This window comes from Callorhinus ursinus, unplaced genomic scaffold (assembly GCF_003265705.2).
Source record: "Callorhinus ursinus isolate GAN/ISIS: 27379988/994484 unplaced genomic scaffold, GSC_fseal_2.0 scaffold1, whole genome shotgun sequence".
Taxonomy (NCBI): Eukaryota; Metazoa; Chordata; class Mammalia; order Carnivora; family Otariidae; genus Callorhinus; species Callorhinus ursinus.
The window spans coordinates 140,735,775-140,760,161 of record NW_027397063.1 but is presented as its reverse complement, the minus strand read 5'-3'; the positions used below and the strand labels follow the sequence as shown (position 1 = coordinate 140,760,161).

Here is a 24,387-nt window from a genome sequence, read left to right as displayed (position 1 = left end):
TTCTGGGTATTTATCCAAAGAAAACAAAAGCACTAATTTGAAAAGACACACATACTGCTATGTTAATGCAGCATCATTTACAATAGCTAACATATGGAAGCAATCTAAGTGTCCATCAGTAGATAAATGGATAAGAAGATGTGGTATATATGCACGATGGAATATTACTCCACCATAAAAAAGAATGAAATCTTGCCATTCATGACAACAAAGATAGACCAGAGGGTATTATGCTAAGTAAAATTAGTCAGACAGAGAAAGACAAATACTGTATGATTTCACTTATATGTGGAATCTAAAAGGCGAAACAAACAAAACAAAACAGATGCCTAGAAACAGAGAACAAACTGATGGTTGCCAGAGGGGAGGGGGGATAGGAGATGGGGGATGGATGAAATAGGTGAAGGGGATTAAGAGGTGCAATCCTTCAGTTATAAAATAAATAAGACATGGGGATGTAATATACAGCATAGGGAATAAAATCAATAATATTGTAAGAATTTTGTATGGTAACTAGACTTACTCAGCCTTAAAAAGGAAGAAAATCCTGACACATGCTACAACATAGATGAACCTTGAAGTCATTCTGCTAGGGGAAATGAACCAGTCACAAAAAGACAAATACTGTATGATTCCACTTAAATGAGGCACCTAGAGCAGTCAAATACATAGCAACCCAACGCAGAATGGTGGTTGCCAGGGATTGGAGGGGCATTAGTGTTCAATGGGCACAGAGTTTCAGTTTTGCAAAATGGAAAGAGTTCTGGAGATGGATGGTGGTAACTGGTTGCACAACTCTGTGAATATACTTAATACCACTTAAAAATGGTTAAGATGGTAAATTTTATGTAACCTATATTTTACCACAATTAAAAAGAAAAACCTATTTCCATTCTCTTCCTTGAGTCCTTCATCATGATCTATACTCTAATTTATTTCCCTTCTGCCCCTTCCTCCTTCAAAACCAAACAAAATAAGCAAATAAACAACAACAACAAAACCCCACAATATTCCATCTCTCTTGTTATAACCCCAAGCTGTCAAAAATGCTGGTTCTGTACACACACACACAGGTTCCCCTTCAGGGACAGAAACAATCAGTTCAAACAATCTAAAAAAGTTGTCATTTCACAGTAAAAGAAGTGGACCTTTTCTGGTCGAATATCCAGCCACTGTCAGCCCACATGCCTAAAGAACTAAGGTCTTGGGAACTTGAAAAATCCAAAGTAACCAAATCCAAGGGGAGAAATGGTTATGAGTTGCTCTCCGCTTCAGTCTTTTTGTTAAAGCTGATCACCTTTTAGGTGACAAATGGACACAGCTGATTAATTAATTCATGTCTGCCCTGAAACTCAGGTATAATTTACAAAGTTAAGGGTATTTTGGGAAAAGGCTGTAATTGCATATTTGTGGGATTTTGCAAGTCTCCATCTAGATCTCAGACAACTGAGGCAATAGCCTCTGACTGCCATTTCTGCCTGACCACCTGGTCTCCCACCTCCTATCCCCCTCATTCTCTCTTTTCCAGCAGAAGCCTGGCCAGAAGAGGGACAGGTAGACCAACATGACATGTGATACAGAGTAGAGCCATGCCCACCACCGGGAACAGGGCTTGGGAGCTCCAAGATGGGGAAACCCAAACCCACCAGGCAAATGAGGCCCTCTGGAGTGTGTCACTGTCAGTTCAAGCATGGTTAGGGTATCCAGTCAGGGCCATGGATGGTGTCCAGGTAGGTTAACAGAACACCATGACCTGATCCTAGGGCACTTTGGCATTCATTCTATGAAAACTAGCTTGGAATCAATTTCCCATTTAAAAGTTTTCTAACCAAAGGACACTGTCAAAACTAAAGAAATTCTCCCCGCATGGACCTAACAACTCAGCTACATGCCTTCTTTTATAAAACCATTTTCAACAGCCTTCTCCCACCCCCACTTTCATGAATCCATTGCCAGTCTAAATGCCACCAGGGGACAGCAGCATCTTCCCTACAGCCTAGACAAGGGTCCTTCCATATCTCTGCCTTATGGATCTTTTAGTAATGAAAATGGCCTTTGAGCAGATTAGCATCCAATTGGGCTACTGCTTTCCATTAATAAAAAAAGAAAACTCATTGCATCTCACCAGAAATGCTGGCTGGGCAGACCACTGCTACGGGAGCAATCCCCATTCCTGGATCTGCCTCCTCCACAGATCTCACTAGGTTGACTACAAAGGCTTCCAGAGACACTGCAGTAAACAATGAGCAGCAGCCCCTGTACTATCACTTACCTCCTCACAAGGAATAGCCAACTCTCTAGAGGGGAGACCATTTTCCCCAGTGATATTGCCAGGATGGTTTCTATTCCCGGAGGTGTCCATGCCCCTTGTTCCAAGGCACAGCCCTGAACTCACTGGCCTTTAACTAGATCCCAAGTCCCACTTAGCAACAGAGAAGAAGCAATCACTGAAAAGTAATGCAAAGAAGGAAAGCTAAAACAAAAAACAAAAAACACAGCAGGGAATTAAAATGAAATACTACACATACCTGATTAACAAAAAAGAAGGCAGGAATGAAAGAACAGCAGAAGAGCAAAGGAACAAAAAACAGATGAGATCAACAGAAAATGGACAGAAAAACAGACCTGAATTCAAGCATATTCACAATTATATTAAATGCAAATGAAATAAATATTCCATCAAAAGGCAGAGATTGAAAAATAGACCACATAATAAACAAGAACCAACCATGTGCTCTTTATAAAAGATACACTATTAATACAAAAGATACACTATTACTACAAAAACACTAAAATACCAAAATACAATACGCTATTAATACAAAAAAGTGTTGAGAGTAAAAGGATGGAAAAAGATATGCCACACAAACAATGAGCCTAAGAAAGCTGGAGTAGCTATGGTAATCTCAGACAAAACAAATACTAAAAGGAATGATACTAGAGATAAAGAAAGACATTTCATAATGATAAAAGAATGCATACATCAGGAAGATATAATAACCATAAATCTGTACATGCCTAATAATAGTGCTGCAAAAATACATGAAGCAAAACTCGCCAAAAAGAAAGGGGTAATAGACAAATTCACAATCATAGATGGAGACTTCAAGCCTCTCCTCAGTGATTCATAGAACTACTAACAGAAGTGGTAAAAGGATAAAATCTAAATGACACTATCAACCATCTTAACCTAACTGACCATTTTCAGAATATCATACCAAACAACTGCAGAACCCACATTCTTTCAAGTGCATGTGAAACATTTCCCAGAGTAGAACCATAAAATAAGTTTCTCCTAATTTCAAAAGATTGAAATCTTACAGAGTATATTCTCTACAACTGAATTAAATTGGAAATCATTAACAAGACAACTAGAAAAATATAAAATATTTGGAAATAAAAAAACTACACTCCTGAATAACACATGGGACAAAGAAGAAATCACAAGAAGTAGGGAATGTGTTTAACCAAAAGGGAATAAAAACAATGTATCAATATCTGTGGGATGAAGCTTAAGCAGTGCATGGATGGAAATTCATAGCTTTATAAAATTGTACAAGAAAAGAAGAAAGATCTCAAACCAATTAAGTTTCTACCTTAAGAAGCTAGAAATAGAAGAGCAAATTAAACTCAAAGTAAATTGAAGGCTGTTATTAATAAAGACTTTGAAACCTTCATATATTGGTGGCAGAAATATAAAATAGTGCAGCCGCTTTGGGAAAGTTTGGCAGTTTCTTACAAAGTTACTCATATACTTAACATATAACACACAGCAATTCCACTCCTGGGTATTTATCCAAGGGAAATGCAAACATATATCCACAAAAAGACTTTTATACAGAAATGTTCATAGCAAGTTTGTTCATAATAACCAAAACCTAGAAACAACCCACATGTCCATCAACAGGTGAATGGGTAAAGAAATTGTGGTATACCCATACAAAGGAATACAACTCAACAACAAAGAGGGGAAAAGCTAGTGATATAAACAAGAACATGGATGCATCTCAAAACATGCTAAGTGGAAGAAACCAGACATGAAAGTATGGTATCATACACACCATATGAGTCCATTATATGAAATTCTAGAAAAGGCAAGACTAGCATAGGGTGACAGAAAGGAGATCAAGCCTTGCGTTGGGAGTTGGGGTGAGGGGATTTACATGCCAAGAGGCATGAGGAAACTTTTAGGGTGTCTGGAATGTTCTGTAATGTTGATTGTGGTAGTTTCTATCACATAGTTAAATATGTGATCAAAATAAGAGATCTCTTATTATTCTGTCAATTTATTATTTAATATATTCCTAAAAGACTAAAGCAGTAAATATGTTAAGTCAGAAAAACTAAAACAATATATAAGAGAATATTTATCAAAATACAGAACTTTCTAAGTTGAAAAATTAACTTGTATGTCTGAATAGCCAACTAAAAATTACAAAAAGTTAATATTTTAATTATACAAAGAACTCACTCAAACTCACTAGGATAAAAGCAAAAATGATACATGGGCAAAGATGGGAATACACAATTCACAAACTAAAACAAAAAAGTCCAATCCATCCAGAAATTAAGGAAATGTAAATATTTTCAACTCTATAAATTAATAACTTTTCCAAACATTTTGGGAAATATTTTGTTACCATATATTTTTCAAGCATTAAAATGTACCTTCCAATCTAGCAAACCCATTTCTAAGACTATCCTAAGAAAATAGTAATTTTTAAAAAGTAGCTATATGCAAAAATGTTGCTTGTTGCGATATTTATAGTAGTAAAATACTAGAATGGTTAAGTAAATTATTGTTTATTCACCTGATAGAATATTATATAACCATAAAAGTAGATTCCTATAAAGACTATGTAAACACAAAGAAAACCACTTAAAAGCTAAACATAAAATTTGTATGTGTGCTGTTTATTATTTTAAAAGGTCTTTTAAAAACAATTATAAAAAATATGCCAGCATTTGTGTTGCGGAATTGGGATTATGGGTGAGTCTGTCTTTCTCTATATATCGGAACTCTGATGGAATCATAAGTCTTTTAGGTGTTTTTGTTTAAAACCTTAGGATGGACATGTGCAGGACACACTTACTCAGCATTGTCGGTATCTATATTGCTGTTTTCTTTCCCGTAGGCAGTAGCCATGAACACACAGTTGATGATGACGGTGCAGATGATGAACATGCTGAACACTGTGACCGCTGTCCGTTAAGGCAGGTACACTACAGGGTGGCACACATCATCAGTCATAGTTCACTATGACTGGGCATACATCCAGGTCTCCTTTTCTGCAGGTACACCTGTCTGCTTACCATGAGTGTTGGCGAAGAACAACTCATAGCTGTCCCCTCCTCCGAAGAACTGTCCTCAGTCGAATGGCAGCCTCCTCACCTGGAGGGCTACAACCCCCTTCCTCGTGTCTGACTGTCTGAGACTTAGAAAAAACCGGCCCCTTGCTTCCAGAGGGGCAGCTCTGTGACATAATTAGTGCCCCAGAGCTCCCGGTGGGCTCAAGGTGATGTGGGATCAGCTGAGACCCCGTTCTTACTAGCCTGCTCTTTCTGCTCCATCCTGCTTCCCTCTTTCCTTCTCCAGAGAGCACTCCTCAACTAAATCACTTAAATAAGAATCCCCATCTCAGGCTCTGCTTCTAGGGATTACAACCTGAATGGTTATTCCTTCCCATGCCCCCAGTACTTCATTATGTCTACCAGTCTATATGTCTTTCTCACCTCTCCCAGTCTAAAACTGCCTGGTGTCACCACTCCCTGCTGCACACATCAGGAATGCTGCCTGTCTTTACTCTTTAAGACTGAGGTTGGGGGCGCCTGGGTGGCTCAGATAGTTAAGCGTCCGCCTTCGGCTCAGGTCATGATCCCAGGGTCCTGGGATCGAGTCCCGCATTGGGCTCCCTGCTCCTTGGGAGCCTGCTTCTCCCTCTGCTTCTCTCTCTCTCTCTCTCGCCCTCTGTCGCTCATGAATAAATAAATAAAATCTTAAAAAAAAAAAGACTGAGGTTGGAAACTCAAAGTCTTAAGTGTTTGGGGAGTCATTTAAATGGGTAAAATGGGCAGATGCTGGGTCACAGAGAGGGGTGGAGATGTGGTGAAGCAGAGCTTGCAGAGCCCCTCTGAAAGAGGCAGTGGTTCCTCACTACACCAGGTTTTGCCAGGTAGGAATGCAGGCCTAGACTTTATAGAGGTTCCATCTTCAAAAGATGTTGGAAATCTGGACTTTTAACATTATAGGGTGTTTCCATAAAGTTTTAAACACTGTGTAGGTCCAACACAACACATTTAGCAGCTAAATAAAGAGCCCAGGTTGACAGTTTGCAACTTTGTTTGGGTCTCAACTTAGATGATCCTTTCTCCAGGAAGTCATCCTGGATGCCTCCAAAGCACAACTACCACTCCCAAACGGCCCATCTCACTAACGAAATCGCCTGCCTTTTGGGCCTGTCCCCTTCTGGGGCCACAGGATCCTAGAGCAGGGCTAAGTCTTGTTCACACAACAGCACCAGCACAGCCCCCGCCATGCAGCAGTAGGCACTCAGCCAGTATTTGATCCAAGAATGAGCTACTTCCACTCAACCAGCATGTGAACATCTGGGGCTCTTGCACGTTTCACATGACCTGGACTTAGTAAAAGATGCAATGAAAAGATATGAATGGACCGAGATTTTGATGGCTAAACTTCGGATTGGATTGAAAGGCCCAAAAATGAACAAGGCACGCTTGGCACTGAAGCGGTAGATTGTTCTCTTTTTGTTCAACACCATAAATGTCTGCAAAAACAAACACAACAAGAATTACATGTAGTGACAAAACAATATTTCTCATGAGTTCATTTAGAGAAAATTCAGTGGAACCACAGATTGAGGTGTGGCTTGTTTTATTATGATCATGCCAGTTTCTAATTGAAGTGCTGTCATTCTGAAGTCTGAGATACTTTCTGGCCAGCCTACACTGTGACTCTGGACACCAACAGATCTACCATGTGGCCTAGGTCTCACTCAGAGTCCCAAGATAAGTACTGGGCTGTGGACTGTTTACCCAGTGTAATACTCTGGAGGCTCCAGAAATGGAGCATATAGACCCTGCAGATAAACAAGGGTGGAGACTAGTAACCGGGGCAAGTAAAACCCTTCATATTGTACTCCGTGGTATATATCTATGGAGATAAGAACTAGAAGGGAACTTGGAGAGATGGAAGTAGTACTGAACATTCACATCCAGCAGATTATTTTAAATTATTTTGATGACAAATGAAAAATTCATAATAAATCTTAGAATAGTCAGGGACCTAGAGAGTCCATATTGTTGTACCTGAGCAGTTCTACATGAGATAGTCTATCAATCAATTCTAATCTTGAGGATCATCAACAAAAATGTCATCAAGTTTCCCAGACTTGTTCTCCCGTTCTCCCCACAGACATTCAGGCAACTCTGCCTGTGGTTCCCAACTGGTAGGAGAGGCCCTACAGAAGGCATCTGGAAGTGCATGTGGGTGTTTTTGATTGTCTGTCACAATTACTGGAGGCCCTACTGGCCTTTATTGGGTAGTTCTCGGGATGCCAAACCCGGGACAGAACTGCTAAATGGTATCCTGTCCCATCCAAAATGCCCACTGGACTCCACTGAAGAATACCATACCTGCACCCATGTCTTCCTAGTAGGTCTTCCTGGGCTTTGGGAATGAAGCAGTCCCTGGACAGCAACCCATCACTCACAAGCTTCTAACACCAACTCCCAGACCTCCTTTTTTCCAGCTAGCCATAATCTGGCTGTCCCCTTATATGTCCCTAAGGCCTTAGTTACAAAAGCCTTCACAGAATGAGGGTCATTCCTGTTTCCCCATGTCTCTGCTCCTTTTAAGATTTACAAAAGTACTACTTGACATGTAATCCAGTATGTTCTTATACAGAAAAGACAGGCCTTATCACCCAGGCCCAATATAGCAGGGTGGATGCTGCCTTGGCTGAGGTACCAGAACTTCAGTCACTGCCAACCATCAACCATCCTTTGTTGAGCTGCTGGAACTTACTTCTCTGCTGGCCATCTGGCTGCAGCAAAAAATGGAGTAGGATATTTTCTGTTGCCTCTATAACAAAAGGAAATGGGCCACAGAGTTATTTGAAAGCTATGAGCTCAGGAGCCCAAGACCCACTTTAGGGATTCTGGGCCATTCCTTTGGATAGAAAGGCAATTTTAGGGCAGAGAGCAAACCTCTCCTTGAGGTGGGTCACCCAGATTAACAGGTGGCATGATATGGCTCTGCCTCTGTGTCCCTTGATATTTTATTAATGCTATCTCTGACTGCTTTAAATATTTCAACTAATGGTGTATTTAACTATACTCACCAGGGTTTTAATTATTAAAATGATAGGTACCAGCTCCTTCTGTCTGTTTGCTGAAACCACCCCTTTCTCTGTAGCTCTTCAAAGTGGAAATTTCTAAAGATAGGAAGTAGCCTTCAACTAAAGAAAGAGCCCTTGGGTTTGAGTTACAACTCCATTCCTTACTGGTTGTTTGGCCTGGCCCAATCCACTTCCCCATCTAGTCGCTGGATTCCTCATCTGCAAGGTGGAGTGGTAACTACTACATATATCTCACATGACTACTGAGAGTACCAGCCACATGGGGTCATGGGTGTGCAGAACTCTAAAAAAGTATCATGTCTTCTGATTTACAGGGAGAGCCCAAGCTGAGAAGAGATGATTCTAGAACAGAAGCTATCCTCCCAGGACTGTCTGCAGCACACCAAGCTGCTGCCTGCTCCAGGCTTAAGGCAGAAGACCTCCTGCAGTTAACTCACATTTAACAACTCTGCCTCCAAGAAGGCCTTGGAATTTTGGGGCATAAGAAGGAGAAATACTGGACTGTTTTTGTTCCCTCATCTCTCACCCCTTTCTTGTTTTTCCCACTCACACCCCACTTTCCTTTATATACACAGTTCCCAATTGGCCTGGTAACTCTAGGTCTGTCCCAATACAAGGACATACCAGGCAACATTTCTCTGGAGAGATCAATTTCTTATGGTTGCCAGCAGAAAATGGTCTCAGCAGCTCATATTTCTGCCCAAATTTCCTTCCTCTCTGAACTCAGTCTGGTGAGTTTCCATTCTCTGCTGGATCATATAGTGAGATGATGATGGTAAAGTCTTCTGAGCTTTTCCTGAAAGGGGAGTACTGTCCTCACTGCCCCAGGCCTTCAAAAAAGCCATCAGAAGAGCCCAGAGCTCACATTCCTCACTCAGGAGCCCCTTTAAGGAACTTTTACTAGAATTTCCCTACAAGAACTACATTCAAGTAGGTTAAACTGTGATAGCAAAGGAGAAGGACAGACATCCCTGCAAACTCCAAGATCAGTGTTTGGAGATTCTTATAATAGCCATTATAACTGCATGGTTAGAACACCCCAGACCTCATTCAACTACCTTATGATTTCTGTAGAATGGGTCCAAGTCTTCCAGGGGCCTTGCTATCAGCTCATGGGGAATGTCACCATAGAGTTTGGGCAACTTCCTGGAGACCTTTAGGTCAAGCTGAGGTCGAGGCTGGGGTTCTGCTGCTGTCTGGTCTTTGCACTTCTTTTTCTCCTTTTGGATGGCAATCCTCTTCTCAATTGTAGCCAGAGTGTCAGAAGTGAAGGGACGGAAATTCCGCTCATCTGGAAAGATCACTGGGTAGCACCTGTCATCCATTTTCATCCTCGAGACAGAGATAAGCAGTAGATCCTCAGAGAGCTCTGAAAGGTAGAAATCACACAGCCTGCCCTGGAATTCCACTTTCCAAGGATGATGTCACAGGGGGCTATAAGAATTAAGTGAAGTGAGGGGGCGTGGAAGCTCATTGGCTGTGGAGCAGGTCAGAAGAGGTGACCACCACTGTAAATACAGCAGGAATTTGGGGCACAGGGAAAACCAGAGGAGGCCATCATTCTTGGAGGACCTGGGTGTAAATGGTAAGTTAAGTTCAGGAAAAATGGGCAGAAGAAGCCCAGTCTCTAAAACTGAGACCCAAGCATGGAGCAAGACAGTAAGACCGAACCCACCGAACTACTGAAGTGGGGCCTGCAGATGGTGGCCCAGTGGCTGCAGTGTGAACAGGAGCAGAAAGAATAGGGTATTAATTGGGACATAGCTCTGGGTTGCAAAATCAAAACTATAAGTGCATGCGTCTTCTCACTGTTTGGTCAGCAAAGTTCTTAAAATGTGATGGAATGGAAACAAAAAGGCTGTACACACAGGCACAAACATTTACACTAATACCTATGATTCTATGCCAACTTTCTTACTTCTGAGACCCTGATCTGGCAGAAATGAGACCCCAAGAAAGCAGAAAGGATTTGCCAAAGCTAACAGGGTCATTCTGCCATGGGATAATAGCTGTACTGGCCCCTATCCCTGACAGCCCTTTCTATAGGGACTTCCTCTACAACCTCAAGTTTAAAAATAGGCTCTGAGAAAATGTAGTAGTGCTCAGGTTAAATGCTTTTACTCCCCATGCCAAGCATCCTCTTCCTTATATACCTGAATGCCAATCTAATATTGATTCCCAAGGCACTCCAGAAAATTACAATGGGTAATCCAACATAGCATTGGTTTGTTCATTCAGCAACCCATGTGTTCAGTGTCTGTTCTAGGAACACTGCTAGGCACTAATGGAGAAGAAACAACAGCCCCTCCTCCTAGTCCTACAAGTTATGCTGCCCTGGTGTTGTAGTGGTGAAGACAGATAAAAGACAGGAAATTACAACAGAGTAAGACAGATGCTAATATAGGAAGAAGTAGAGGGTGCTATGTCTGTGCATGGGATAGGTGTTTAACGAGTCTTGGGGAATCAGGGATGATCTGCCAAACCTTTAATGTCCCAGTTGAGACCTGAAGGGGATGTAAGACATAGACAAGAAAAAAGGAGGACATTAGAATGTGGTAGGAGAAACAAACAGTATGTACAGGGACCCATGGGTGAAAAAGAACATGGTGTCTGTCAACAGGTTCTGTCTGCCACGGATGGAGATTTTGTGGGATGGATGGCCAGATAAGGCTCCAGTCAGCATTGAGAGAGCATGTGGGGCCCTATAATCCTTAGTAAATATCATGGATTTCACCCTGAGGGTAATGGGGAGTTGCTAAAGAGTTGGTTGTTGTTGCTGTTGTTGTTACAGAGGAGTAACACTATCAGGTTTTTAAAAAATATCCCTCTTACTGATGAGAATGGATAGGACTTGGGATGAGGGGCTGAAGGAGGTGAGGAGCTGGAACAGCAGAGATTGTTGTAACAATCATAACCACTAAGGATGACCTAATGGAGTGGGTAGATCTGATAGTCACTTAAGAAATAGCCTTGACCAGTGATTTATGGGGAGGGAGAGATTTGAGGGACAGGAAGGAGATGTGGTTCCTGGCTTGGGCAGCTGGGTCAACACAGTGCCGCTCACTCAGACAGAGAGCACTAGGGAAGGAAGAAGTTTTGGGGGAATAAACTGAATTTAGAACAGATGGAATTGAAGCTGTTTGTGGAACCTGCAAGTGAAGAGAACCAAGAGGCATCATAGAGCAATCATAGCTTACACATTAGCCTCTGAAAAAAGCATACAAAAAAAAAACAAAAAACACAGCAACATAAACTTCTCTTGAAAATCCCTCAGGAAGGCACCATACTGACGAGGCACCCCAACTCAGTGGTCAACAAGGTCAATATGGCCAATTTTTCTTCTGGTGCTAGAACCAGTCACCCTTTCTTCAGTTAATCCACAAATTGGTCAGATTGTGTTTAAGGGCCATGATAAAGGCAACGTATGTGTCTTTAAACATACTATGGGTAATGGGATGCCCATAGTGTGAGTCATATGTCAACTGAAATGACATAGGGATTCTAGATTCACTGCATTCTGTTCCATTCATTCAGGGTCAAGCTCTTTATGAATGTGCTGGATGATGGAATTGGCCACACTACTTAAATTATTCTCTCTCTCTTCCCCACCCCTCCACTCCTCCTCCCTTCCATTCCACTCCCCTCTCTCTCATAGACATATATGATTGAATTGGTATTAATGAAGTGGAAATATAATAAGACTCTACTGTATTTGGTTCTAGAGCTCATGAAAGACATTTGAGACAGGGATCGAGTCCTCTGCAGTCAACAGTATATGAATGTTAGGTGATCCTAGAAAATAGATGAGCCGAGAAAGATCCTGGATGGCAAAAACCAGACCTTATGCTAAGTTATAGCAAGGAGTCCAGTGCAGGGCTGCTATCATAATAAGGAGACTATTAAAGAAGAAACTGGACACTCTACCCCTGTTGCTCTGACCCTGGAGATATTTTGCTCAGTTTCTAGTAGAAAAGAGGCTTGATGGAAATAAGTAACACAAAATAAAATTGAGAACTCCAAAAACAGTGCGCATTAAAATTTGTTATAAATGCTGAAATAACTAAAGAACCACGTGTTAAAGTTGACATTGAAAACTACAAAAATTGACCCGGGAATAAGAGGACTTTATAAAAATATCAACTCAAATAAATCTGACAAAATAAAATCACATGCAGTAAAATTTTCTTAATAACTGAAAAAATTGATGAAAGAATCAAATATTTTTAATAAAAGCAGACTCAGGATAACTGGACTATAGAGATACACGCTGTGCATGCAAAATTAATTAAATTAATAAAAATCAATATGGTGGGGCGCCTGGGTGGCTCAGTTGGTTAAACCGCTGCCTTCAGCTCGGGCCGTGATCCCAGGGTCCTGGGATCGAGCCCCGCATCAGGCTCCCTGCTCATGCGGGAAGCCTGCTTCTCCCTCTGCCTGCCGCTCCCCCTGCTTGTGCTCTCTCTCTCTCTCTCTCTCTCTGTCAAATAAATAAATAAAATCTTTAAAAAAAATAAAAAATAAAAAATAAATAAATAAATAAAAATCAATATGGTATAATTGGTAAAAATTTGGAATGATTCAAATCTTCATTGTGAAATTTATACCTCAAATATTTAATTCTGAAAAATTTTTCTGCACAGAAAATGGATTCCATTGCACGGAAAATTGGTTGAAGAATTAAATTGGCTAACATACAATTCTTTCCCAAGCTTCACTAATAATCAAGTATGACGGCAAATTTTTCAGACACTGAATGACTTTTTACAAAAAAATTATTTGAGTATATGCTCCCAAACAATGAAAAGAGAAGCCAAAAAATGGTGGATGCTTGAAATCCAAAATATGGTACACCTAACCCAAGAGTGCAATAAGAAAATTCCAGGTAACTGCACTACAATCAGCTTAAAAAAGCAATTGATTCAACTAGAATTAGAAGTCAGAGAGCCCTGAGAAAAACCCTTTGAGAATAGAGTAAATTCTCTGTAACAAAGAATATGATTAACCAACTGGTTTCTTTATGAGTAAAAAAGAAAGGCAATTAGAAGTTCCATCAAAACAATAGCTCCTTGAAAAGTCAGGTTTTACATATGAAGCCAACTAAATGGCTTGAGCAGCTGATAGAGGAGGAAAAAAAGAAAGTCCACTTGACCTTGACACTTAGGCCATGCTTTTTCATGCAACAGAAGGTCAGTGACATCACAGTCCATTCCCTTCTCTATGGGTCCAAATATGGTACTTGGTTTCAGAGACTGGAAGCTACAAAATCATTGTATCATAAGTTATATACCAGTTTTTAATTTTAACAATCATCCTATAGATAAAGCAGAATTAATTACAATTACAGGATAGAATTCAAATTATATAAATGTTATTGCAAACTAGAGTTGGAAAGCAAAGACAAAGGGAGACTCAGAGCCACCAATTTCCTCATCTTAAACACCTAGAGAATCAAGACATTCTATGGAAGGTCAATGGATTAAGCAATCGAGTATAAGTCTAACCCTTAAAATTATGCAGGTACTCAAGGGCAAGACAAAATGAAAAATATACTAAGTAACAGAAACTGGAGGAAACTCGGGGACAGCAGAAGGATTACTGTCAGTACACTAAATTCCTCATCTTGCATAGAGGCCATTCGATAACTGCTACTTAACCTCTTGATGAATCAAAAAAATAGAAGAATAAGAGAATCAATTACAGTTAGCCAGACAATGACTGGAACACTGAAACACTGAAAGGGTTAAAAGTGGAACTGAGGATACAGGCGAAGGTGCGGACATTTTATTTTCTGTGTGATACCCTTCCCAGAATTTCTTCCTTCTGAGTTGTTTGGATTATGTGCATGTAAGTGTTACTTTTATAGATTTGCAAAAGGACTGTAAAAATCCTTCCAGGGCTCCAAACATCCTCAGATTTAACACCGAGAGTCAAAATATCGGGTACAATGACGGGCTCTAAATCTCCTTGAGTCATAAAGGAAGGAGGCATAATCTCAACTCGCTGTCCAAACCAGGAGGCCAGCGACATGTGAATTATGATTTCACACAGGAAACCACAGAGACTGGGAGGCCCATGTGGAGGCCCTGCCAGGCCTCCCTGAGGTGATGCACTAGACTTGCAGGGGAGGTGGGGAGTTGTCCATCAGAGAGGGCTCTGCTCCTCCTCCTCTGAGGACTGGCCCTCAGCAGGCTCACAGGCCCACTCCTGCTGAATAGACAGAAGACAAGCACTCATCCAAGAAAGAGGGCTGAGGCTTCACATCCTTAAGCAGAGACCCTAAATTCCTTGAGAATTCACTTGCAGTTAAGATTAGGTAGCTCCAGGCTTTATTTCCAATCTACAAGCCTTATAGAGGCATTAGATCTGAACTCCCAATTGCTCACTCATTCATGCACTGGGCGCTGGAAGTGCAAAATGATTTAAAACACCGTCCCAGCCCTTGAGGTTCTTAAAAAGATGTGGGGAATTAGGTGAGTCAAGGATGGAGGATGAAACCACACAGTGAGGGTGGCTGCACTAGGGGGGAACTGTAGGTGCTGTGGGAGCTCAGAGGACACAGTGGTAATGAAGAATCAGGAATCATTGAGCTGGTAGGACAACAGGAGGTGTGCGCATGTGTGAAAACACTGAGGGCAGCAAAGAGCTTTTGTTTCTTATTTATGACTCTACCAGCTGTTATAAAAGTTGCATAACTTTGCTATGCCACACATCGGCAGTTTGCCCACCAGACCTCTGCCCATCCTTCTCCTCCCTGCTCAGTGCCTATGCAGCTAATTCACATGGACCCTTCAGTTGGATGCCCTGAACTCTGGCTTCTGGTTGGGTTTGGCTGATGGAAGGTACCAGCAAGATACCCAGGGAATGGTGGAGAGTGAGGTCAGGGTTTTCCTCCCCACCTCTCCGCCCAGTGGCTGCCATGCACCACAGCTCCTGCCAGCTGGCCCGTCCACAGGGCTCTCTCTGGTTCTGTAGAACCTCCCTCTCCTGGCCCCTTCAGATGTGAGTATAAGGGCACCCCATTCTCACCACACCTGAAAACTGCCTCCTCACGGATTCCTGTTACTGAACTCTGCCTGCTTTTAAAAAATATCACTTTAATAAAATACCTTCAAAATGCCCAGTTTGAATGTACCATCTGTTTCCTGCCAGGGCTCTGGCTGATGGAATCATCCAGTAAATAAAATTTAGAAAACAAGAAAAGGAAATGATTACCCACAAACCAAAGTCACCTAGCACATGCAAGTTTTAACATTTTGGTATATTTCTTTTCAGCAGTCTTTATGTCCGTATGTTTACATAGCTGGCATTGTCACGCATATGCAATTTTACCTCATGAACTTTTCAATTAATGTGATATTACAAACATTTTTACAATGATAGTTATCATTTAATGGCATCTACCCTGTTTCAGGTAAAATTTTAAGTGTGTTAATATTACATTATCTCATTTAATCCTCAGAACAACCTCATGAGATAAATATTATCCTTGGGGGCTTTCTGAAACGAAATACTCATCTGGAATGAAGGTAAATTATTAGTGGCCTTCTCTGAAGAGGCAGGGGTTTTAACTTTATACCTTCTTAGACTAGTGTCTCTCTCCAATTTTCTCTGTCAGTAAGAAGCCAAACTGGACAACGTGATCCTCACACTTTACTCTAACCAGTAAGGGAAGTCACTGGGGAAGTCACCAGAGGTTTGTAACTGCATGCCCAAAACATTTCGATGTGGATCTGAACCTGAAACACCACACTGAGGTTAATAAGAGCTATAAACCATGGGCTAAGCACTGGGTCAAATGCTTTAAATGGATTATCTCTCATAATCTCTCTTAACTTCCCAGGAAATCTACAAGGTGGATATTGTTTTATCATCCACCTTCTACAGAAGAAAACATAAGGGCTCAAAGAAATTGAGATACTTGTCTATGGTCACATAAGGAAGTGCTAGAGAATCTCAATCCCAAGTAATCACCACCATGTAATACACCTACCTGCCTATGCTAAGACATCTCATGGAAGTGAGACAAGGGAGTCAGGATGAGAAAGCCACACACCTCCCAGCTGGGCTGGGCGGGGTCTATGACACCCTCACTGTGTGATGTGCTTCCCAGAACATCAGCCTCATTCCCACCTCTTCATTCACCTGTCACTCCCACAGGCATTCCACCGCCCCCACCATGACACCCTCCCATCCACCCAACCCAGACAGCCCAACGGTAATGTAGGCTGTAAGATGCCCCTTTGTCCATTTTGGGTGGTGGTCTAAACAACAAGATCTTAATTTTGGTGACACAGAAGCCATGTCCATTAACGCGGGTTACAAAAAAATAATATCCCATAAGAAAATCAGAAAACAAATGAACATTAACAGATTTTGACACAATTGATCTCAATCCAAAATTCAATCCCAGATTGATTAGCTCATCAGAAAAAAAAAAAAAAATTTAAGTGTACATTAATTTCTGATTAAGTTTAATTGGCCACAGTGAACTCAGAAACTATTTGGAGGATTTGCACGATAGTCTCAGGATATAAGACTTGAACATATCTTTTCTAGAAAAACCCAATACCTGACATGAAGTCCAGTGTTGTGAGCACCTGTCAGGCCAGGTAGCTGTCTCCTGTCCCCATGGCCCCAGGCCTTCTCAGAGCACTTGAAAGGAGGAGAACTACCCCCACGGACCCCATCACCTGAGCCATGCATCTTGCGACTGGTTCCTGACTCTGAGTTGAGCAGGAATGATTACAAAAGGTCTGTACCCCATCCTGATGGAAAAAAACAGAGCAAGTTCCATAGTGACAGGTCTAGCCTTGAAAGCACAGAAGAATAGGGCTGCCCCCAGCCCAGAGGACTCACCTGCCTTGGTAAGCTGGCTCCAGACAGCAGTCCCAGTGGCACCTCTCAAAGCTCTCCACGGAGCAAGTCTCTCAGAGTCTGAGCTCCTGCTCCTGGCAGTTGGAGGCCTTCTGGGAGGGGCGGCTCGGAAGCTGGGTGGAGAGCGTGAGGAAGGCAAATGGGAACACAGCCAAAGTGATTTTAAAGAATCGTGTAGGAAACCCTGTAACCGGAGAAGTGACTGAGATGGTACTTACATTTATACTTTGGAAGCATCTGCCTTTAATCAGCGCTTAATCTAACTCTGCAGAAAGCATCATTAATAAAGAAACAGGTTGTTTTTTTTTCTTTGGCCTCATCCAAGTGGGTGAGAGAACAGCGAAGAGTCTATCTGAAAAGCCATGCTGGGCTTCTGCAAGCAGCTTAGCCTGTAGGCCACCTAACCCAGGTGCACTGAGGTTTTGCCCCCCAGGACCTACTAAGGCCCACAATGTGAAATTGTTCACAAGGCAGCCAGTCAGCTGCTCTTCCTTTCTTTTTTCTTGTGTCATCAACACTGGGGTTTCCCACCTATGAAAACACATGCTTGCTTATGTGGTTGTCATAAAGGACACCAAGAAAACCCTTTGGCCTCCAAAGCAACTCCATAAAGGATCTGTCCTCAAGCCCTGAACTCCCCCAAGTTAGTTTTTGTTAATTCTCGAGGACAACTTAGATCTCTTTGGAAAGTGTCACACCATAAGCTATTTTCAGCCATTGTCACCTTCCAGAGGCTAGCTGACAGCCAACAGGGATAAACAATGCAAGATGGGTGTTTACATGGGGGCAGGAGGTAGGAAGTAGGTTTAAAGGAGTGTTGAAGTAGAATTACAGGCAGATTTGGGTCCTGCCAGAAGTGGCACTGAACACTAGTCAAAAGAACTGGGCATAAATCCCAGCTCTACCACTAAAGCTGCATGGTATTGGAGGAAGCACGCAATTTCTCTGAGCCTTAATTTTCTTTGCATAAAATGGGATAATTCTTTCAAACCTCCTTAGTCTTAAGAAGCAAATGTGATCATAGCTATAAAAACACTCTGCAAATACTGGATATAAGTATCTTCATTTTTAAGAGGGAAAAGGCCTGGTTGCTTTTCTCCCCCAACTGACTCAACACCTAGATCCCACGCAGAGAAACTGAAATCACAGGCATGGGATTAGTACCAGGCTTGGCACAATGAATATGCCCTGACTTTTTAAAGCTAGGGATCAGAAATTCTAAACCCCTGTCTGATTTCAGAGTGATTCTCAGAATAACAGAAGACCAAAGAATAGGACAAGTACTTAGAGTTAATAAATAAGCATTTTTTTTACTTTTTTATTGTTATGTTAATCACCATATATTACATCATTAGTTTTTGATGTAGTGTTCCATGATTCATTGTTTGCGTATAACACCCAGTGCTCCATGCAGAATGTGCCCTCTTTAATACCCATCACCAGGCTAACCCATCCCCCTACCCTCCTCCCCTCTAGAAACCTCAGTTTGTTTTTCAGAGTCCATCATCTCTCCTGGTTCGTCTCCCCCTCTGACTTGCTCCCCTTCATTCTTCCTCTCCTGCTATCTTCTTCTTTTTCTTTTTTCTTAAAATATGTTGCATTATTTGTTTCAGAGGTACAGATCTGTGATTCAACAGTCTTACACAATAAATAAGCATTTTTTATATGGATAAAAATGTGTGTGTCTGAAAAGGTAAAGGAGGCCTCTAAATCCATTATCTTAAAAGGTCCTGGCCTTTTTAAATATAAACTCTTTGCAAATATTATTTTCCTCAGCTATTAAGTCATTTTCTGACTTCCGACTCTGAAGGTTCAGAGAACATCCTAGCTTCATCTTCAAGGTAAATGCAAATGATTCCAAATGTAAGGACTTCTGAAGAGTAACACACCAACACAGGCCACCTGAGCAGTATGGGGTTTGCATTCAGGACTTTCCCCAGACTCACCTCTCCTGTGGAGAACTTGGGGAAGGCAAATATGCGTTTGAAAGCTGAAGCAGAATCCCTGTGTTGAGTCCTCATAATAAGAGGATGCTAACATCAGCACAGGGTCAGGATGGCCCACATTTGCATTCCTGAAGCCATTCAGCATTGTCACCTCTCTTGGGTGCTAGCAGGCAGCAAGACCCTGGTGGTCTCAGTCTTGCCATCTGATAAGCTGACCAGCTTCGACATCAGTGGCCAAGTCAGAATCATCAGCTTTAGCAGCAGCCACACGTCCATCTGTTTATTTAGCAAAGATGACATTGAACCTCCACTATTCAGAACATCTGAAAATACCAAAACAAGACCTGAGTCCTTAAGGAGCATGCAGTCTGCTGCATGAGAAAGATGTACAAAGAACTATAAGCAAGAAAGAGGGCATCAGGGAGCTGCAAGCAAGATGCAAACAGAGGTCTCCACAGAAGGGATCAGGGAGCAATGCATTTTGGGAAGATTTCCAAGAGGAGGTAGGATTTGAGCTGAGGCTGAGATAATGAATGAGAACTCAATATGCAGAGCAAGTAGGGATGGACTTTCCAGGAAAAGCCTGAGCAAGGACACACAGGCCTGGAAGGACAGGCCATGTGTAGAGAATCTCAAGTGGTTCTATGAGGATGGACAGGTGACAAAGAGAGGAACACAAAAGAAGAGGAGGTTTTGCATGGCCTTGCATACCACTTGAACACAACTAAGCAGCTTAAATTTGGACTTGTATGGAGTCACAGGCATGGTACTGGCAAAATCTTAAGCTTCTGATAATATATAACCACCAAGTCTTCTGTTTCCCTGATGTGCACTACTACTGGTGTCTCACTGACATGCAAGTAAACAATGTTCATGGATAATGCCGAGGGTAGTGACATACACCATAGCAGGTGTGGCAGCTGAAGTGAATGGAACGTTTGTGGGGAAATTTGGAGGGAGCAAACCAACCAAGGGGAACTAACTGGCTGTGACTGATTTATAGTCATCTCTGAAGTCAGAGATGGCCTGAGGAATTGTAGCAGTGGTACCAAAAGCAGCTGCTCTACTCAGAAACCTCCTAAAAGCTGGTTCCTGCATGTTCTGCCCTCCCCTGATGCCACAGGGTCAGCCAAAGGCTTGCACATGCATGTAGAGACTGAGCAAAGGTTTCAATGTCCAGTTCCTGAGGTCTCTTGCAACACAAGAGTGAAGACTGCTCCATCCTCTAACTTCCACAGCTCTTTCCTGGCACCTGCATTTAGCATTTAGTTCACTGTGATTCCACTTTCTGGTATGTATGCTGATATGATGTGTATTTCTGATATGTAATATTGAGGAGTCTTTTGGTTGCAAGTAACAAAATCTTAACCCTAGTATACAGCATAAGCAGAGACTTTATTGGCAAGGATCACAGGTGTTCACATGGAATCCAAGGGAAGAAATGCTATGGACCCTCATGGAATAGAACCCAAAACCGAAGACCTGAAGGAAACTCAGGAAGCTCTGTCTCTCTTCATCTCCTGTTTCTGTTGCTATTCCCCAGCTCTATGCTCCCTTTTTCTACTGTACACTACCTTTCTATGGTCCTAGTGGACCTAAAAGAAAATGGCCATTCTCAACTTCTGTGTTTAAATGCAAAGCCCTTTCATTCTGTGATACAAAAATCCCTGGGGAAGGACCTGAATCATCACACTTGGCTCCAGGGCCTGACTCTGAACCAATCAACAGAGTTCAGGGAGTTGGAGGTCAGGCAGCTCTCACTGCCAACCTGAGGATGGATCCAGGAAGAGCAACTCCTAAAGGACCCCCAAATGGGGAGAGCACCAACATCACAATGTTTTAAGGATTAAATGAGGCAACATGTATGAACTTCTCTTCATACACTCTTAAATATTATACAAAGATACAACTTTATGGTTCTTTGGGAACCAAAAGACCTGGACTTGAATCCTACCTACATGTAAAAGCTATGTGATCTCTTTTTAAAATTTCTCTAAATCTTGGTTTCTTCATCCAGAAATGGCACTGATAACATCTACTGTCCACAGCATTCATGAGATTTAAATGATCAGGGGATTCTACCACTTTGTGAACTGCAAATTATAAGCTAAAATAAATGTAAGTGGTTGTGGTAAGAGTCAGTGTTCACACATGTGGTCCCCCCCTAACTACAGTGTCCTTACCACCCCACCCCCACAGATAGAAATACACACACTCCAAAGTCTTTATACCCACCACAGTCCCTACCACACTTAAGCTCCAGCAAGTAGTAGCTACAGTGGATTGCTAACTTATTTGCGTAGGAGGGAGAGGGGAATAGGTGGAGGAAGGGAGGGAGGAAGGGAGAGAACAAGGCAGGCAGACAGGCATGCCGCCAGGCTGAGGCTGGGATAGGTGGCCAAGTCTATATGCAAGCCCAGTAAAGGGACTGGCTGGAAGTCAAAAAGGATATAATTAACTTAAGAATCACAATAAACTTGTAGCCACACTTAATAGGTTTCAAATATTTTCTCAATTTACCCTGGCTTCATTCTTCTCGGTTTGCCCTTGTTGAGGAGGAAGGGAAAGGAAAAAGGCAAGGAAAAATCTTAAAGAGACAGCACTCCCAAGCCTGTAAACAAGAGGAACCGGTGTAGGCTTTAAACAAACACTCAGTGGCTTGCCTGACATCAGACCTCTGTGTAGCCACTCCTCAGAGAACACAGAGAGGAAGGGAGTTGAGCTGTAGTGCCAGGAAGAAATATATCTGACCTATGAAACTGCTTTGCCTGACCTCCCTCCCCACCACCCATCCCAGCCCCCCTCCTCAATGCTTCTCTCCAGGAGCCCTTAATACCCTAGAGGCTGAAAGTAGTCTCAGGGCTACAGCTGAGTATCCCTTGAAGAATTCAGGCAGGTTTGCCTCATGATGCCCTAGTTGTTTTGTCATTTCAGCTTTTTCTATGCTTTTTCCTGACTGAGCAGAAAATGGATGTTGGTATTTCTGGAGCAAATTTAAAGCCATCTGGAAATGAATTCACAATGTGTACAGAAGAGAAACAAGGTCTTCTGAGGTTCAAGTTCAGAAACAGAATGACTGGGTGTCACAGGAGGAGTTGGAAGACCCTCCTCCTCTGTTGCATCTCAGGTTAAGTGCTTCACACCAAAACCTAAACTTGATGATACTCACTTCTCTTTATTTATTTATTTTTAAAGATTTTATTTATTTATTTGACAGAGAAAGCAAGAGAGGGAACACAAGCAGGGGGAGTGGGAGAGGGAGAAGCAGGCTTCCTGCTGAGCAGAGAGCCCGATGCGGGGCTCGATCCCAGAACCCTGGGATCATGACCTGAGCTGAAGGCAGACGCTTAACGACTGAGCCACCCAGGTGCCCCTACTAGGTTCTCTTTAAAATCGTGGGCCCAGTAGCAACTCTGGCTACCTCTGTAAAAGGTGGCCTGACCAAAACCTCTGGAAGTACTTGAGCCTGTGGCCATCAGTGGCTATCTAAAGAATGTATCTTTTTATCTGTAGCACAGATGTTAGCTGTCTGTCCCTCTGCTGTCTCCTGGACCCACTCCTGCTGTCTCTTGCTTCTGGCCCTGGGGGAATCTCTCTTGGCCCTCCCCAGCCCCATTGGGCCCTCAATTCTTTTTATTCACTTCAATTTCCTACCATCTTTCCTCTTAAGAATGAGGCAAATTTCTTTCCATGCCTTGAGCATAACAGTTTGAAAGATGTTCCCTATTTTTTTAAAAATGCATGCCCTTGGGTCTCATCTGCCATCTCAGGCAATTTATCTGAGTATTTCTTTCAAATAAATAATATGTTCTCTGCAAAAGAAAGTTTAGTAAAGAAGTATGTCTCCACCTGATTGGATTGCCATAATTTGGGAATTAAAGGTAATACTGTCTTATTTTGTTTGCTGTCAATTTTACATTTAATTTTAGAAATTAAAATGGATACTAAATTTTAACTAATTTTTTGAGGCCTTATTTTTAAGAAAGTTTAGTCTTAAAAGACACCATGAAGTGAGTATGTAGGTACAGGTTTCTAGATTCCTGGAGAGTCAGACCATTGGGGTCCCTCTGCAGCTTCCCCCTGTCTGCTCCTCTCCACTTTCTGGAATTATCTATGCCTTGCCCAGTCAAACCTATCAGCATCTCTGCCCCTTAAGGCCAGTGAGACCACTCATCCACAGCACCCAGCATGAATTTTCTTCTTAGAAGGTGGGTCAGGTTAGAGGGCAGTAGGCACACCCTGACCATGGGACCTTCGATGTACTCCCAGAGCCTTGGGACCTTGCTCAAAAGAAAGGGCCTGTGTGGGTCTCCTTCAGCCCCTCTGAAGGCCCAGGCTTCCCTACCTCCACATCCTTGGGTACATCTTCCACCATCAGGGAGCCCAACAGAACTCAACATGAGGACAGAGCTGCTACCAGGGTCCCTGTGGGGGGCTGAGGGTCTCACAGCCTCAGTGACTCAAAGTTATAGCCCCTGTTGCCCCAATTCTATTATTACCACCCCAGGCCCAAATCCAGAACACAAGTGGCTGATGAGAGTCCCTGAGAGCCCAGGTATACATTCACACTCACTCATACATACATACATACACAGAGCAAGAACCCAGCAGAACAGAGATGTGAAAGTGAATATGACCCAGAAAACCTAGTTTCATTGGGGCCACTACCTGATTTCTTCTGTAAGGTTGGGCTCCCCACACCCCAAACACCATGGGGTTAAGAAAGGGAGGCTCACAGACCTGGTGATCCCAAAGAGGAGACAAACCAGCAAGCAGGCAGACAAATGGCCACCCTGAGTGGCACTGGCCTGGCCAAGGCTCACTTCCCTGACCTTACTTACCTACTCTTATGTCATTGGAGGCTCATGCCCAAATCCACACCTGTGCTCCTGTAGGCCCCTGCACGGATTGCCCTCTCCTCAGAATCCACACCGAAATTCAGAACTCAGCTGAAGCCCTCTCCTCTAGGGAGCTTTTCTCATAGCAAGGTCTTACTTTGGTGACATCAGCTGTCCCCCACTTCCTCCTTTGACCATTTCATGTTGGATGAGCCTCATCACCCCAGTTACATTGAAGGTTGGTCCAGGGCAAAGACTGTGTCCTCTTCCCTTGCATCAGGCAGCACCCAGCCTGGAGTTCATGCTCATAAATTAACATTCAAGCTCCCTATTAAATGGAATGAAGGAAGC

General features: G+C 42.5%; 1 protein-coding gene across 4 annotated transcripts in view; it reads right to left on the bottom strand.

Annotated features, from left to right (window-relative positions):
- Positions 1 to 17,424, bottom strand: part of SCN11A (sodium voltage-gated channel alpha subunit 11) — a 96,895-nt gene extending 79,471 nt beyond the window's left edge. For 3 of the 4 annotated variants that reach the window (XM_073901841.1, XM_073901850.1, XM_073901846.1), the window contains exon 1: positions 5,094 to 5,190. In XM_073901841.1, coding sequence (XP_073757942.1) covers positions 5,094 to 5,185 — 92 coding nt within the window. In that variant the 5' untranslated portion in view covers positions 5,186 to 5,190. Of the gene's footprint in view, positions 1 to 5,093; positions 5,196 to 6,666; positions 6,786 to 9,436; positions 9,748 to 17,234 lie in introns of those variants that run through there. The other variant, XM_025870876.2, reaches the window with a different exon arrangement.
- Between the last annotated feature and the right edge of the window lie 6,963 nt (positions 17,425 to 24,387).